General features: G+C 44.7%; 2 protein-coding genes across 4 annotated transcripts in view; both read right to left on the reverse strand.

Annotated features, from left to right (window-relative positions):
• Positions 1-1,600: 1,600 nt before the first annotated feature.
• On the reverse strand, positions 1,601-2,659 carry LOC121641556. The gene is made up of 2 exons (XM_041987776.1): positions 1,806-2,659; positions 1,601-1,763 (listed from the first exon to the last, which is right to left on the reverse strand). Exons 1-2 carry the CDS (start codon positions 2,657-2,659, stop codon positions 1,685-1,687), a joined length of 933 nt encoding a protein of 310 aa, XP_041843710.1. The 3' UTR covers positions 1,601-1,684.
• The window catches only part of arhgef2 (rho/rac guanine nucleotide exchange factor (GEF) 2), a 48,234-nt gene continuing 31,785 nt past the window's right edge, over positions 1,601-18,049 (reverse strand). For 2 of the 3 annotated variants that reach the window (XM_041987720.1, XM_041987722.1), the window contains exons 13-22: positions 15,676-15,848; positions 15,524-15,591; positions 13,667-13,879; positions 13,525-13,602; positions 13,163-13,218; positions 12,701-12,742; positions 11,496-11,546; positions 5,144-5,422; positions 4,913-5,072; positions 1,601-4,553 (exon numbers count right to left, since the gene is read on the reverse strand). In XM_041987720.1, coding sequence (XP_041843654.1) covers positions 4,519-4,553; positions 4,913-5,072; positions 5,144-5,422; positions 11,496-11,546; positions 12,701-12,742; positions 13,163-13,218; positions 13,525-13,602; positions 13,667-13,879; positions 15,524-15,591; positions 15,676-15,848 — 1,155 coding nt within the window. In that variant the 3' untranslated portion in view covers positions 1,601-4,518. The remainder of the gene's footprint in view (positions 4,554-4,912; positions 5,073-5,143; positions 5,423-11,495; positions 11,547-12,700; positions 12,743-13,162; positions 13,219-13,524; positions 13,603-13,666; positions 13,880-15,523; positions 15,592-15,675; positions 15,849-18,049) is intronic. The other variant, XM_041987721.1, reaches the window with a different exon arrangement.

An 18,049-nucleotide genomic window follows, 5' to 3' on the forward strand; every position in this document is an offset into this window, starting at 1 on the left:
TCTGGAACTGTCAGTCTGCAGTGAACAAAACAGAATTTATCAGTTCATTGATAAATGTCTCTGACATTCAGGTCCTAGCCCTGACTGAAACCTGGATCCGTCCAGAAAACACAGCTACACCAGCTGCCCTTTCTGTCGATGCAGAATTTACCCAAACACCTCGCTCAGCTGGACGAGGAGGTGGAACGGGCTTTCTTATTTCTACAAAGTGGAACTTTACCTCTCCGTCCTATGGCTACCTGCTCATCACCTGAGTAAAGGTCTCTACACCCATCACTGCATACATTCTGGTCATTTACCGCCTCCGGGTGGCAGTATAGATGAGTTTGTCTCTGAAATGGACATGATTCTCTCTGACATTCCTGATGATGGCACACCACTAATTGTCATGGGAGACATGAACATTCACATTGGCAAACTGACTTTCTGGCTCTCATCTACTCTTTCAATCTCAAACTGGTTCAGACTCCTCCAACACACAAAGCTGGTAATACTCTTGACTTGGTGCTGACCAGAAACTGCTCCACAGCCGACCTGTCCGTCACCCCGCTGCACCTCTCAGACCACTTCCTGGTTAAATTCTCTGTCTTCCTTCCTCATGTCACTCAAGAGGTTCCAAAAATGGTGTCCTACCGCAGAAACCTGAGATCCCTCAGACCTACACAGCTGTCTGATGAGGTTTACTCTACCCTCCCTTCCCTTACTGTCTGTTAATGAGGCTACAGAAACACTCTGCTCCTCTCTCGCCTCCTCTCTGGACAAACTCTGTCCTCTGGTGTCCAAACCAGCCAGACAAAACCCTCCCAGTCCATGTCTCACAGAGGTTCTAAGGAATAACAGAGCCGGACTCAGGGCTGCAGAAAGAAAGTGGCGCAAATCAAAAGAACACACTGACTTGTCTGAGTAGCAGCAAAAACCTGAAACTTTCACATCCAGCCTAAAGGCGGCCAAGATAGCCTTTTATCAGAACAAGATCCGCAATGCTCCCAACACACGACAACAACCAACTCCAGAACACAGTCCTGGCCTCACAATGGAGACGATGATCCAGAACATGGTATAGGACTCACCACAGAGTCAGTTCCATAACAGACGTTCCAAAATAGGATTGTCGCTGGTTTGGCTTCATGTCAGATGTTAATATTCTGAGACATACAGCACACTGAGGTCTCTCTTCACCACCCACCATTGATCGTTGCCTGGTCATGTCCAAGGCCTCATCATGTTTTATTTTCTGTTTTTGAAAGTTAAACTTTCAAATATTGAAACATTAATTCATCATCATTTGCCCACTGGTACTTATTTTGCTAGTAATGCAAAAACTAACAGTTTTATTTAGTCTCACTGAACCTCGGCCTTGCATAACTGGGGGACCCACCCCCCAGTTTGGAAAACAGCAAGTTAACCTGACATTTGATTTCAACATGTCGACCTTAGTTTGAATTTTCTTCTTCCGATCAGTTTGAAACTTCTTTCACTTAAATTCTATCTTCAGTATTTTCTTTGTTTCAGTATAAACTGCTTTAATGACATCAGGAGGACGAAACTGATCAATTACTGACATTTCACATGAGAATAAAATGAGCCAGAACACAAATGGTCAAAAAGCAGCAGAATAAATTTATTAAGTTGGAGACATACAGCAATAATCAATGAGGCTGATCAAAGATCAATACAAAATACTTCAGTCCAGCTTAACTACAATTAAAGTACAATGAAATGTTACAGCATCACATCTGGATGTTAAAGAATCACATCTGGATGTTACAGCATCACATCTGGATGATACAGCATCACATCTAGATGTTACAGCATCACATCTGGATGCTACATCATAACATCTGGATGTTACAGCATCACATCTGGATGTTACAGCATCACATCTGGATGGTACATCATAACATCTGGATGTTACAGCATCACATCTGGATGGTACAGCATCACATCTGGATGCTACATCATAACATCTGGATGTTACAGCATCACATCTGGATGTTACATCATAACATCTGGATGTTACAGCATCACATCTGTATGGTACAGCATCACATCTGTATGGTACAGCATCACATCTGGATGGTACAGCATCACATCTGGATGCTACATCATAACATCTGGATGTTACAGCATCACATCTGGATGCTACATCATAACATCTGGATGTTACAGCATCACATCTGGATGTTACAGCATCACATCTGGATGTTACAGCATCACATCTGGATGGTACAGCATCACATCTGGATGCTACATCATAACATCTGGATGTTACAGCATCACATCTGGATGGTACAGCATCACATCTGGATGGTACAGCATCACATCTGGATGCTACATCATAACATCTGGATGTTACAGCATCACATCTGGATGGTACAGCATCACATCTGGATGCTACATCATAACATCTGGATGTTACAGCATCACATCTGGATGCTACATCATAACATCTGGATGTTACAGCATCACATCTGGATGCTACATCATAACTTCTGGATGTTACAGCATCACATCTGGATGCTAGATCATAACATCTGGATGCTACAGCATCACATCTGGATGTTACAGCATCACATCTGGATGTTACAGAATCACATCTGGGTGATACATCATAACATCTGGATGATACAGCATCACATCTGGATGTTACACAATCCATATTAACTATGTTCCAGTAAACAGCTATAATTACTTGGATCCTGGAACTTCATATATTCTGAAATGACAGATGGTAAAACAAGGAAAATCATCCAAGTTGCTGAATAAATTCTTCCCTTGTGCTTTGAGACTCAGGATTAGAAAGAGTTTAAACCAGAGCAACTCCAGGAATATAAAACACATTCTGTTACTGATGAGGATCAATGTGACATTACAGGTTAATAGTGTTTATTAATCATGTTTTGATCAGCTGATAGAACAACAGATTCTTCATCTTATCCCACTTCTTTCTGGGTCCACAGGTTTCTCCATGTGAACACCTGGATGTTCTCAGCAGACCATTTAGGTTGGATGGAGGTGTTACATCATGTGACCTGTTTATAGTTAAAAAGTTCCCATTGCAATCATGTCCATAGCAACGGTGTCCTTGGTTACACCATCTTTAGAAACACTTGGACTGACTTTTTGGAGCAAAAGCTGACAGATCAAACGAAGAAACTTTGTTTTTGCTTTTATGTCACACAAGGGGATAGACACTTTCTATACGGAGTATCATCATCACCATCACCAGACGATGCCCCCTCTCACCTGTCAACACTAACAAGCTGATTGGTTAATTCATATTAGTATAAAAGACACAACCATGCTAACATGCTAATGTAAAGAGCAGTGATGCCTCTGTCAGATTACAGCTTCCTGATCTACAGATCACCCCCCACCCTCCCCCAGACCTGTCAAAATTCAGCATTTTAAAAATATTTACAAGTTTTAACTTTGACCTCAAACTGAAAAGATTTTTGGTTCCACATGTTTATAACAGGTTTATAATCCAATGTTAATGTTCCACAAACAGAAGTTAAATTTTTTTTTTAATGTCTTTGTATAAATAAACTCCAAACAGATTAATAAACTTTGATTTCCAAGTCCAGACCTGGTTGGCAGGTTGTTTCAATGGCTGTAGATCCAAAGGGATTCTGGGAAATGTAATGTGGTGACCATTATTGTGTCTCATGTTCACCTGTCACTGACATCAGACTAAAGCATAGACGTAACTGTCTGCTTCCCTCAACAGAAAAAAACGTTTTCCTTCCTGTTCCCGTAGTTCCGGAACAGTCCAGCACGCGGACTACTGAGTCCTGTTGCTGATCCTTCCAGAAACACAAACATGTTTATGTTTTATCCTGGTTTCTGATTGGGCCCAGAGGTATACCCCAAATCCAGGATTCTCAAAGATGGCGTTTATCATTTTCTAATTTCAGATGGACGTCCCTGAATGGACACCAGAACCAGAACTGTCACAGAGAAAACACTGAGGAGGGTTTACAGTTCTGGACCCAAGGGTAACTCTGAGTTCAGGTTCTGAACCTAGGAGAAACCAAGAGTTGGGCTCTGTGGATTCAGGCGTGTTGAAGCTCAGTTTTCAAAGATGTCTCCTGGATCGGACAGACTGGGCTCCTTATGGTTGTAAACATGCAGGTAATTTTTTAGTTGGTCTGATTGGTCACTACAACCCCGCCCACAACTACTGATGTAAGAGGTTCTGAGATCAGAACCAGAGCTGGTTTTCTGAGTTTAACTACCAACCAGAACAGATGTTGAAATTTGGACTAGTACATAATAAACTCCTCCAAGTTATAAAATAAGCTCAACTCCACTAAGCCCCTCCTTTTCTAATGACTCCAGCAGACATGATGATGTAAACAGGTCATGTGGTTCTACTTCCTGTTTCTAACATCCAGAAATGTTTGAAGAAAAATGTGGTTCGGGAAATGACATCCAGTTCATTTCACCCTAAATGTTTTGGTCCATCTGTGACATCACGGTGACATCATGGTGACATGCGCAGGTGTAGATGTGAGGTTAACTCTCGCTCTCCTCTGGGATGTCCTGCAGGTCTGAGACAGGTCAGGGTTATTCATAGAGCACATTTCCAACATGCTGCCAAAGCGCATCATCACAGAGCCATTACAGGCAAACAACGAAAAACAAATAAAAACAACGAAAACAACGACGATTAGAACCGTTAAAAAAGAAAAATGTTCAGGTCAGCTTGTGATAAGAGAAGTGGATGAAAATGAAGAGGGGGCTGCCAAGGAAAAGCTCCGTCACCTCCAGACTTAAATCTGGTTCTTGGAATGGATAACATCAGACAGAGGTCATGGTTACCATGGCGACTTCTACTGATCACTTATTATAAATATGACATAATAATTTCAGTGGTAAAATTAATTGCTTATCATGCGTCAGTACTAACCTCTGGGACTGTCAGAACGAGGAGAGATCTTCATGACTTCTTCCTCTTCCTTCTCATTTCCTTCCTGGACACCATCTAATTGGTCAACAGGATCCTCTGTGGCCAGTGGGGCGAGTGGGCGAGGCTCCAGTTCCTTGCTACCACACCTTCTGTTCACCTGCTGACAATCACACTCACTTTAATTGTTTTCATTTTCTAATGTTTGTCTAAGGAAGCTCTCTGTAAGCCCACCTGCTCCTCCTTGTTGACATCAGGTTTCTCTTTGTTTTTCTTCTTCTTTTTGCCTGACCCTTTCTTAGCTGACTCTTCCCCCTTCAGACGTAGCCGGGTCAGCTCCTCCTGCAGAAGCTCCACCTGTCGCCGGAGTAGCACCACCTCTCCGCTGGCATCTAGCCCTGTGTCCCCTGACACGGACCGAATGAGGCGTTGGCCAGGGGCGGAGCCAGGGGCTGAGGACGAGGTTGCAAAGATTGACAGTTCCAGGATTGAATCCTGACGGATCACCGCAGCCTGGAGGTGGAGCCAGAGGAACAGATCACCTGTTATCACCTGTTATCATGCTACCGCCTGTGATCACCAGTTATCATGTTATTACCTCTTACCGCCTGTTATCACCTGTTATTGCCTGTTATTGCATGTTATAACCTGTTATCACCTGATACCACCAGTTACCTCATGTTACAGCATGTTATCATCTGTTACCGCCTGTTATCATGTTATTACCTGTTATCACCTGTTATCATGCTACCACCTTTTATCACCTGTTACAACCTGTTATGGCTTGTTATTATCTGTTACTGCCTGTTATCATGTTATTACCTGTTATCGCTTGTTATCATGCTACCGCCTGTGATCACCAGTTATCATGTTATTACCTCTTACCGCCTGTTATTACTTGTTACCGCCTGTTGTCACCTGTTATGGCTTGTTATCACCTGTTACCGCCTGTTATCACCTGTTATCATGCTACCACCTGTTACCGCCTGTTATCACCTGTTATCATGCTACCACCTTTTATCACCTGTTACAACCTGTTATGGCTTGTTATTATCTGTTACTGCCTGTTATCATGTTATTACCTGTTATCGCTTGTTATCATGCTACCGCCTGTGATCACCAGTTATCATGTTATTACCTCTTACCACCTGTTATTACTTGTTACCGCCTGTTGTCACCTGTTATGGCTTGTTATCACCTGTTACCGCCTGTTATCACCTGTTATCATGCTACCGCCTGTGATCACCTGTTAGCGCCTGTTACAACCTGTTATGGCTTGTTATTATCTGTTACCGCCTGTATCACCTGTTATCATGTTATCACCTGTTATCACCTGTTACCACCTGTTATGGCTTGTTATTATCTGTTACCGCCTGTTATCATGTTATCACCTGTTATGGCTTGTTATTATCTTTACTGCCTGTTATAATGTTATCACATGTTACCGCCTGTTATTACCTGTTATCGCCTGTTATTGCTTGTTACCGCCTGTTATCACCTTTTATCATGCTACCGCCTGTGATCACCTGTTACAGCCTGTTATCACCTGTTACAGCCTGTTATGGCTTGTTATTATCTGTTACCGCCTGTTATCATGTTATCACCTGTTACAACCTGTTATGGCTTGTTATCACCTGTTACCGCCAGTTATGGCCTGTTATCATGTTATTACCTGTTATTGCCTGTTATCATGATATCGCCTGTTATCACCTGTTACCGCCTGTTATCACCTGTTATCATGCTACCACCTGTGATCACCTGTTACAGCCTGTTATTACCTGTTACAACCTGTTATGGCTTGTTATTATCTGTTACCGCCTGTTTTTACCTGTTACGTTATTACCTGTTATCATGTTATCACATGTTACCACCTGGTATGGCTTGTTATTATCTGTTACCGCCTGTTATCATGTTATCACCTGTTACTACCTGACTTTATAAATAAAGTTTGATTTGATTTAACAGCTGGAGAGAAGGCGACACGCACAGAGCAGGGAGGAGGGGCGTCGGAGCAATGAATGTTTTGCTACCAGCTTTAGCAGAAACACCACACATCTCTGCTATTTCCAGCAGAGTCCGTGTCAGCTTCACTACTGCTGGGTAAAGTGAAGGGAGTTAAGCCTGAAGCTAGCTGCTAGCGGTCAATCTATGTTCCTACCCTCACCTATGGTCACGAGCTGTGGATAGTGACCAAAAGAACCAGATCGCAAATACAAGCAGCTAAAATGAGTTCAATAAGCTGGTAAGCTGGATGACTGTTCATCTCCAGCTCTGATTCTCTACCAGAGTCCTGGGATGTCGAAGAGTCCTGGGATGTCGAAGGTCCTCCAGTATCTCAGCTGTTCCTAGGACTGCTCTTTTCAGGACGGAGATGTCTGATGGTTCTCCAGGTCTCTGTTGGAGCCACTTCTCCATTGTGGGAAGCTTGGCCCCCCCAGTGCTCCAATGGCCACTAGTGATTTCTCCAGCTCTTCCTTGAGTCCTTGGTATTTCTCCAGGTTCTTGTATTCCCTTTTCCCGATATTTCTATGGGTGGGGATGGCTACATCCATCACTACGGCTTTCCTTGCTGCTAATCCATGATCATAAAGTTCGGTTGGTCGGCCATCACCATGTTGTCAGACTGTCAGTCCCAAGGCGGTGGAAAATTACATATTAATATATATGTGTCCATAGTACAGGTTGGAAGCCCTGAGGTCAAGGTGAGAAACACCTCCGAAGGTGGTAGAGAATAACCGAGCTGTGGGACTTCCAGATCCAGACCAACAAAATAGTAATGGCAAACCAGCCGGACATTGTGGTGATGGACAAACAGAGACCGATGATGACGATGGATGGATGAGAGACCGCCCACGGAGGGCGAGGGGACAATTTTATTATATATATATATATATATACACACACATACATATATATACCATAAAGCCTGACGACATGTCCATTATAAGAAATGAATGGACCACGTGGAGGCATGAACCGTCCAACTATAATGGACACCTCAAAGGGCATGATTCTGTTTATACCATGGTTACTTACGAAAGAAAATAAATATTAAATAATTTATTAAGACGTTAATATTGTTTTTTAAAATTAAAATCATATGTTTTTTACAAGAAGCGGCTGAGTGGACTATTTAATATATCTCGTTGTGACGTGGTGTCATGGTAACCAGCTCTTACACAGAACCTGCAGCTCAGTCAGTCAGCTGTTGTATTAGACCTGATCAGAGAAGGAGGGAAAGGAGATGATTGATTAACGTTATGTTACGTGACAAACACATTTCAATTAAATGTAACATTGCCATTGATCGTGAGATTTCATAAAGACATTGGCATGTCCATAGTGGCGTTTGAAGGACGGAGATTTAACGTCTGTGGACTCTGACAGCTGCTGGTTTAACGTTTGTGGACACTGACCACTGCTGGTTTAACGTTTGTGGACTCTGACCGCTGCTGGTTTAACGTCTGTGGACTCTGACCGCTGCTGGTTTAATGTCTGTGGACACTGACCCCTGCTGGTTTAACGTTTGTGGACACTGACCGCTGCTGGTTTAACGTTTGTGGACTCTGACCGCTGCTGGTTTAATGTCTGTGGATTCTGACCGCTGCTGGTTTAACGTTTGTGGACACTGACCGCTGCTGGTTTAACGTTTGTGGACTCTGACCGCTGCTGGTTTAACGTTTGTGGACACTGACCGCTGCTGGTTTAACGTTTGTGGACTCTGACCGCTGCTGGTTTAACGTTTGTGGACACTGACCGCTGCTGGTTTAACGTCTGTGGACTCTGACCGCTGCTGGTTTAATGTCTGTGGATTCTGACTGCTGCTGGTTTAACGTTTGTGGACACTGACCGCTGCTGGTTTAACGTTTGTGGACTCTGACCGCTGCTGGTTTAATGTCTGTGGATTCTGACCGCTGCTGGTTTAACGTTTGTGGACTCTGACCGCTGCTGGTTTAACGTCTGTGGACTCTGACCGCTGCTGGTTTAACGTCTGTGGATTCTGACCGCTGCTGGTTTAACGTTTGTGGACACTGACCGCTGTTGGTTTAACGTTTTTGGACTCCGACTGCTGCTGGTTTAACGTTTGTGGACTCTGACCGCTGCTGGTTTAATGTTTGTGGACTCTGACCGCTGCTGGTTTAACATTTGTGGACTCTGACAGCTGCTGGTTTAACGTCTGTGGACCCCGACCGCTGCTGGTTTAACGTCTGTGGACTCTGACCGCTGCTGGTTTAAGGTTTGTGGACTCTGACTGCTGCTGGTTTAAGGTTTGTGGACCCTGACCACTGCTGGTTGGGATGTTGCCGGACGACAAAATGTTGCTCCATTCTCGTGTTTCCTGGACTGAAGGAGCCCAGTGAGCCTGCACCTGCTTTCACAGAGATGTGCATCACAGACATGATCTGGCGTGTCTGCAGCTGGAGTCTGAGTTTCTGTTGCCATGGTTACCAACTACGTTTTAGTCAGCGCAATAATTTACAGCAATAGGTCTATTTGACAGGAACTACTTTCATAGGTGTCCATTATCACTTTTTAATGGACACCCTCCAGCCAATCAGAATCGAGTCTTCACCCAGACCGTGGTATAAATATATATAATTACACGGTAGTCTGGAAGTGTGAGGTTTATTAAAACGAGAGGCGAAGCGTAAAGCATGATTGTGGATAAAACATGTAACGATATCCCAAAGAATCCTTGGATCAGCTACAGAAGTCTTGTTGATATCAATAAATAAGTAAATTCAGAAATAAACCGGTCTGAAATCGTGCTGCAGAGGAATGTTGTGTTAAAACGCCACCTAGGGCCACAAGCAGGGTGGGAGCCCAGGCAACTACTGCCCTGCCATCAGAGTGCAAAGGTCATATGAACAATACTGGAAATGCTGTGAAAGCAGCGCCTGGAAGCAAATATATAATCAATGCAGGAAAAAGATTTATGTCTAGCTGATTGATGTGTGAAGTCTTTGGTCCAGCTTCCTCAACACAAGTGTGTAGAGCTCCTGAAGTATGTTTCTGGTCTTAGCTTTCGGAGAGAATAGATCTATAAAGTCGACCACAGCATTTAAACTAGCGCCCACTAGGAACTTAAAACCAGGAAGTTCAAGTGTTACCTTGGTTATCTGATCAAAAAACTTTATCAAAAGCATTTGGAGCCTATAAGCAGGTCAAGCTGCTTCTGCATGCTCTATGTGAATCTTAGCAACTGCCATCCTGCATCTGTTATCTGACCAGTTATCAATAAAAACTGCAATAGCTTTTGTTTTATCCTGGGTTGAAAAATAACCTTGAAAATTTTCTAATGGTCGCCTCTGACCAATTGGGTCTCTTGTAACATTGCAATCTGAACCCCTTGACAACAAAGAAAATTGCGTACAGCAACACGCTACACGTGGTTATTGAGGCCGCCTACATTAAGGCTAAGAACTTTCAGATGGGTGGTAAGAACAGAGCAAGGAAAATGAACAGATGATACCATAAAACAGAGAAATGTCCTGGACCTGAGCAACAATAAACAAAAAACATGAGAACATGAACAGAGAATGATGCAAACAGAAATGGTAAAATGGTAAATGGTCCGTATTTATAAAGTGCTTTACTGTACCTGGAAAGATACCCAAAGCACTTTACATTATACGTCACATTCACCCATTCACACACACACTGATGGCGGAAGCTCCCATGCAAGGCGCTCAACCATGACCCATCAGGAGCAATTAGGGGTTCGGTGTCTTGCCCAAGGACACCTCAACATTAACCCGACTTGGCCGAGGATCGAACCGACAACCCTCGGGTTACGAGACGACCGCTCTACCTTGCTGAGCCACGCCGCTGAGAAGAAAGGAAACGTCGTGTCTGAAACTCCCCGGACTACGCCCATCCTGCCCCAGCAGCAGGGTTCTGAAGCCGCCACCCCCTCCCTGCCCACCTAAGCAAACCAATGCAATTTTTCTTTTCATTTTTTCCCCTTTTCCTTCTTTTATTCTTTCTCTCTTTTTCCTTTTCTTTCTCTTTTTTTAACCCTGTGCACCAATTGAAAATAAAATAACAGAAATGATTCCTCCATTTAGAAATACAGAGCCCAAGATCAATAATACAACCTGCCATAAAAAAAGGGACGGGTCCTGAATAACTCTGGATATTACAAGGAAACATAATTACTACAGTGTATCCCCATGATAACGCAAATAACAGAAAGCATCTTAAAAACAAGCCCAGCTAAACTTTTAGGGTTCAGCAGTCATAATTTTGTCCAACAGCTGTTCATTTGCTTTAGGTGTAGCAATCGCGACGCTAGCATTAGCAGAGCCCTGGCTATCACCGCTCTTTTGAAAACAGTCCTTTGTGGACTCGTACAGTTGTTCAGTCTGAGCTTGTTTAGAAGATTTGAGCATTGCAACAGTGAGTCAATGTAACGTAGTGGTGCAACAGGTTGAAATCAAACAACGAGCAGGGAGAGAAGCAAAAACACAATCTTTCACACTGATGCCATCTTGAGAACCTCCACAACATTCTTCTTCTTCTGTAGTTTATTGGCAGTTGTCAATAAACATCAAATATTCTTTAACCTTTCAGACTGTTTTCATACCTGCAGAGCGTGAAGCTGAGTACTCAGGCTGGTCAGGGTTTGACGGACTTCCTGTAAAAGGGAAACAGGTTCAGGTAATATATGAATGAACAGAAACTGATTACATCGAAAGGTCTTTGCAACATCTGGCACAGCCAGACCAAAGCTGGATCACAGCCAGATTACAGCCAGACCAAAGCTGGATCACAGCCGGACCAAAGCCGAATCACAGCTGGATCGCAGCCGGACCAAAGCCGAATCACAGCTGGATCGCAGCCGGACCAAAGTTGCTTCACAGCCGGACCAAAGCCGGGTCACAGCCGGACCACAACCGGACCAAAGCTGAAACACAGCCGGATCAAAGCTGGGTCAAAGCTGGGTCAAAGCCAGACCAAAGCCGGATTGCAGCTGAACCAAAGCTGGATCACAGCCAGACATTAAAGCTAGACACACATAAAGATCACCAGGCTGTTTTTGTCACGATTTTGTCCCTTCCCGACCAAGAACAGTCTTGAGTCTTATAAGATTTTCCTATAAATGATCCTGTGGTCTGAGGTTCATTACGAGGGACTTCATCCTGACAATTGGCTCTGAAAACTGGCCGTGGCCGACAATTGGAAGAATTGAGCATGTTTAATATTTACGACCAGAAATCTTCGTGTGTGTGTGAGGAGCGCCGACAACTGCTGAGTTGTGACTGTGTGGATGGTGACGTAGAACGGAACGTAGCCAATCAGAGAGCGAGCTGACTGGGGAGAGAGGAAGGATATAAAGTCCGTGTTCACGCCATCGCCAGTCTGGTATTTTTTTCAGTTCTGGATTTTTCTGTTAAAAGTCCCTAAACCACCCTCATTCGTCACCTCGTCTTGTTTTCCAGTTGCCATGGTTTTTCTTCTTCGTTTTTGTTCAATCACGTTTGGTCATGCAACATTTCTGGCTCGGAGGACTAGATTCTAGATCGGTTGTGGGACAGCATCGTTACGTGTGTGTTGTTCTGTGATTAGATTTGCGGAGCCACCACACACAGTACCATCTACACTGTTACATGACTGATTTTTATCTACATGTGTGGGGTCTCTAACAGATAAAACATCTCATCAGATTTAGAAAATCCTCATGTGTGTCAACCTTAAAACTCAGCTTCTCCATCAGTTTTCAGAAGTCTAAGCATCTTTCAGGGAGACAACAGTTTAGATAAAGGTCAGAAACCAGGAAGTAGTCTTTACCTCATTCAGGGTTCGGTCTTGCAGCTGGTTTCCGTTTTTATCCTGAAAGAGAAAAATAAGGAGAATTGCACGTTTAAGTGTCGTTGATTACACAAATGATCTGACCAGTTTCCAATTACTTCCTGTTTACACATAACCTCTGCATTTAATTATTTGTATATATGACCTGATCACAGGATTTCCTGTTGCATGGAAACAGTTTTACCCTGAAAACACCTGGAACCATTTAATTTTAGATCAAGTTCTAACTAACACAGAAAATAGAAAAAAAAAAAACATCTGTACTGTTCTTATTTCAGGTTAACTGGCTCTGACAGGAGTAGTGGTGAGGTGACCTTAGTCTGAAGGTTAAAACTGTCTGACCTCCTACATCAACTCATTTAAAATGTGTTTTTACCTGCAGCCTGTTTCAGTGGGCGAAGTTTAACCAACACAAAGGGGAAAGGTGAGCACGTGAGTTACCTTTGAGGAGCAGTTGTTCAGTTTAACAGAACCATTCAGAGAACTGGAGAGTCCATCTGGAAGAGATGAGATGACTTGAGACGGACAGGTGTGGTTGGACACGGAATACAAGTACAAATAAGCGGAGGAAGCAGAGGACAAGAGTAAAGCCTGTTACATATTCCGTGAAAAGCGAAAACTTGAGCACTGAGAACAAGAACATTAGACTATCCGTTCAGCCTTGTATCAGGGGAATGCAGAAGCCACAACTTTCTGCTCGAGAACTGTCCACAACAGCAAAATGACGTCATTTTGTTCTTGTGGCCTCGAGAACAAGAAGAAAGTTCTCGCGGAAGATGGAACAGCCTTATCCTGTGACTCACTGCTTATTTCCTGGTTGCCATTGGTTACGCAGGACTTCAGGGAGTTGGAGTCTGACATCAGCACCGTCAGTTTGTCAACTGAAACAGAAAACACAAATCAGATCCTGGTCTTGATCCTGGTCCTGGTTATGAGACTCCTCACCTTCACTGATGGCAGCCAGGAGGAGAGGCTCGGCTTTGGGAGCGTGGGGGGTGTCGGCTCTGAACAGGTTCCTGAAGGAGGAGGAGGTCTTCACTTCCACACCTCCATCCTCCTCTGCTTCTCCTCGGGCTGTTGCTTCCACAAGGTCAGAAAACAAAGTGACGCGCTCCTGGAGGAGTTCCAGCACCTCCCTGTCCTTCTGCTGGATGTCAGCTGTGGGGAAGAGGTGGAGGAGGAGGAGTGGGAAGAGGATGACAAAAAAATCATCTTTATATCTAGTTTGCTTTTATTGTCACTTTCATTTTCTACACTTCATCTAGTTCAGGGAAGCTGGAGTCTATCCCAGCAATTAACAAGCGACAGGCAGTTACACCTGGACAGGTACGCCTGCAGTCTTGGGGTAGTTACTCTAAAAAAGTAATTAGTTACTAGTTACTTTTTACTTCTGTAAATTGTAATGAAATGACTTTGCTCGTTACTGCATTTGAAAAATACTGCTACTACTTATTACTTTACTTTACCATTTCTTAATTCACCGTGTAGACATGGACAAACATCATAGCCAAATCATCGCTGCCTGTCTGCAGAGTGTTTACTGTATATTGTAAACAAAATGGCTTTACAACCACAAGAACAACATCCCTGTCTGTGGGAAGAAATGGCCACACTTGTCTCATCATCATTTTATCTAGTATTTTTCTGAATCTGGGCCATTCAATGGTCGACAGGGGGAGCATGTCTCCTACAATAAACCTGCAACTAGCTTGTTCATTTCTGTCTTATCTGCTGCTGTGCTCCAGGAAATGTTGAAAAAATCTTAGCTTGTTTAGGCAGGTCGGCTGTTTGTTTAGGCGGGTCGGCTGCTTGTTAAGGTGGGTCGGTTGCTTGTCTAGGCGGGTCGGGTGCTTGTTTAGGTGGGGTGGCTGCTTGTTTAGGCAGGTCAGCTGCTTGTTTAGGAGGGTCAGCTGCTTGTTTGGGCAGGTCGGGTGTTTGTTTAGGTGGGGGGGCTGCTTGTTATGGCAGGTCAGCTGCTTGTTTAGGTGGGTCGGGTGTTTGTTTAGGTGGGGTGGCTGCTTATTTAGGTGGGTCGGCTGCTTGTTTAGGCAGGTCGGCTGCTTGTTAAGGCGGGTCGGCTGTTTGTTTAGGCGGGTCAGCTGCTTGTTAAGGTGGGTCGGCTGCTTGTCTAGGCGAGCCGGCTGCTTGTTTAGGCGGGTCAGCTGCTTGTTAAGGTGGGTCAGCTGCTTGTCTAGGTGAGCCGGCTGCTTGTTTAGGCGGGTCGGCTGCCGAAGGACTCCTTCCACTGACTGGCGAGGAGGATCTTTCTCCACAAGTTTGGACTGAAACTGGACTGAACTGAAAATAACGCGAATATCGCCACTGACCAAAAGCCCGTATCTCTGATTGTCCAGCTTCATTTTTCTTTTTCCTTGTTGGCGCACACCATCAGCTACGTCATGCAAATCGATCTCTATGTCAACGTGTCCAGGCAAGCACACACACAGGCAGCAATATGCACGTACCACTTAAAACAGATCAGAACTTTACTCATAGGCAAACACGGCTCGAGTAACGCAGAAAAACGCGTTACTGTAAAGTAGTCATTCATAGTCAAGTGTAACGCACTACTTTACTTCGTTACCCAAAAAGTCGTTACAGTAACATGTTACTTTGTAACACGTTACCCCCAACACTGTACACCTGGACAGGTCACCAGTCCATCCAGAAACAACACAGACAAACAACCACTCAGTCTTAAGGAGAATTTAGAGAAAGAACCTGGAGCGAACCCAGATACTCAGGGAGAACTTGCAAAAAGAATAGGAAGTGAAACAGGAAGTGAAAGAGGAGGATGTGTACCTCGTAGGCGTCGCAGTAAAGCTTTGTCTTCAGTTTCGATCAGAGGAAAGTCGTCTCTGGATGGACAGCTGCAGACAAACAGAACTATTAAGAACCAGAACCAACCAGAACCAGCCAGAACCAGCCAGAACCACCAGGACTCCAGAACTGACCTGAGAGCAGTCTGCTGGATCCGGCTCATCCAGTTTTTGCGGTCATCTTTCGAGGAGGCGTACAGCTCGTACATCTCAGGAGGAGTGGAGTTACTGATCAGGTACATTCCTCGTTCCTGATTGGCTATGTCCCTGACGATCAGGTTAGTCAGAGAGACCACCGGAGACTTGTCCTGAGGAACACAGGTGTATGGATGTACAGGTGAGGTGGTCTGGTGGATCGGGGATTCCTTTAACTCTCAGCTGGGATGACTTCATGAGTTTCCTCATTAACAAAACTGATTCTATCAGAGAGAAAAGCCATGAAATCCTTCCCTCTATTGATGATGTGTCATCCACAGTAATAATAATAATAATAATGGATTAGATTTATATAGCGCTTTTCAAGGCACCCAAAGCACTTTACATTGTGAATCCATTATTCATCCACTCCTCACTCATACCTGGTGATGGTAAGCTACGTGTGTAGCCACAGTTGCCCTGGGGCAAGCTGACGGAAACGTGGCTGCCAGTCTGCGCCTACGGCCTCTCCGACCATCACCGAACATTCATCCACACATTCATACACCAGCGATGCCAACACTGGAGGCAAGGAGGGTTAAGTGTAGCTATAGAGACGTCAGTAGAAGATGGTTTCTGTCCTGTACAGCTCTCCGAGCCAACCAGAATACCAGCTTCATCTAAACCTTCCCCCATGCCGACCACACTTTTTAAGTTTTATCTTAGTCAATACATCTGTACTGGAATTGATCAACATATCTCTATTGACAGGAGATGTACCTCCATCTTTTAAGACCTCTGGAGTCAAACCTTTACTTAAAAAACCGACTCTTGATCCAGGAGTGTTAGCTAATTATAGACCTTTATCCAACCTCCCCTTTATGAGTCCCAGTTATAAGCAGAAGTAACAGAGGAAAGGTAAAGTGAAAGTAAACTATAAAAACATTTTCAGACTGGTCAGAATTTCTCATCTGCACCTTAGAAAAAAATTCCTCCGGTAGCCAGTCATTTCCATATTTCAAAGGGGTCTACCTATTTTACAGTCAATAAGGAGACATCGGAGGGATGGAAGACGGGTTTCGGGGCGACCACATTATCAGAAACAGGCCCAGATGGCTGCAAAGTAACTCTATAAAGTCCACCTACGCTTGGGGCTAGCTGTCCTCTGTCCCCCACGGGGCATGGTGGGTGGGTTGTGTGTGGCATGACTGTGTGGTGGTGAGTGCTTGTGGGTGCAGCGCGGGGGAGGGTGTGAGTGTGGGGTTATATGGGGTGCAGATTGGAGTAGGTGGGGAGTGGAGGGAGGGGGCCCATAGCACCCTGGTTCCCGGGGTGTGCGGCTGGGACATCGGGGTGTGTGCTGGCCTACGCCGGGTGGCTGTCTGGGGGGGCCTGGTCCTCCTAGGCATGTTGCGGGCCCTCTGCCTTTGGGGGGTGGGGCGGCCACCTCTGGGCTCTTGGGGCCCTGGGCCCTTCGCTTGGGCTGCCCTGGGTGGCCGGTCCTTGGCGGGGCCGGCGGCTGCTGATCTTGGCCCCCCCTGGGACCTGTGCCCCTGGACCGTGGGGGGCTCTTGCTGGGGCTCTCCTCTGCCGCCCTTCGGGTGGGGCTGGAATCGTCTTTGTGGTAATGTGGCTTGGGTTGGTGCTCCGGGTCTGCTGCTGAGGGCCCAGGCCTCTGGCCCTGGTCTGCCTCTGGCCTCCGTGGAGGCATGGTCACATTTGCATGATCTCACTCACCACTCTTCATCACTGATCACTCCTCTTCCTCATCCTCTGCATGCTGACACAGTCACTGAGTTGTCCAGTGGGTTTATTTACTAAGAGATAATTCTTCTTTTTATTTTTCCTGTGAGTTAGTATCTGGTCGCTGTTATGTCTTTTTGATTTGGTTATTATTTAAAAACTCTTAATGACTAGCAGCCCTGTTTTTTCTGTGTGTGTGTTTCTGCTTTTGTAAAAGTTGTAGGAAATTTTCTGGTGTGTTCATGTACAGGTGTAACAGTTTGTTGTCTGGTGATGGTGTGGATTGAAGGGTCGTTTCCTTCTGTCTGTGATCTTTTTGTCTCCTTTCTTCTTTCCCTTTTGCTCTTTTTGCTATTTTCCATCTTTTTCTGCCCCCTCCGGTCAGGTCCAGCAAGATTACATAGATTCCGTGATTCAAAGTAAATAAATAAATAAATTAATCAGATTATCAAGAGGAGCCTTACTGATAGGCCTCTCCTTGGCAGAGCAAATTTGTTCAGCACGATATAGCAACCAGATTATCATTTTGCTGCTATGATGCTGGACAGGACAAGTTAAAGAAAAAAAAATAAAGAACAAACTGGTTCGTTTATAATCAGACTTCAATAATGATGCAAGCTCGTCTGTCTTG

The sequence above is a fragment of the Melanotaenia boesemani genome, chromosome 6, assembly GCF_017639745.1.
Source record: "Melanotaenia boesemani isolate fMelBoe1 chromosome 6, fMelBoe1.pri, whole genome shotgun sequence".
Taxonomy (NCBI): domain Eukaryota; kingdom Metazoa; phylum Chordata; class Actinopteri; order Atheriniformes; family Melanotaeniidae; genus Melanotaenia; species Melanotaenia boesemani.

What these genes read in the sequence shown, in the direction of transcription:
- LOC121641556 (XM_041987776.1), bottom strand. Translation starts at nt 2,659, where the DNA reads ATGGATTGTGTAACATCCAGATGTGATGCTGTATCATCCAGATGTTAT. An exon ending in TCCAGATGTGATGCTGTAAC is followed by an intron (nt 1,764 to 1,805) that starts ATCTAGATGTGA and finishes TGATGCTGTAAC; the next exon opens with ATCCAGATGTGATTCTTTAA.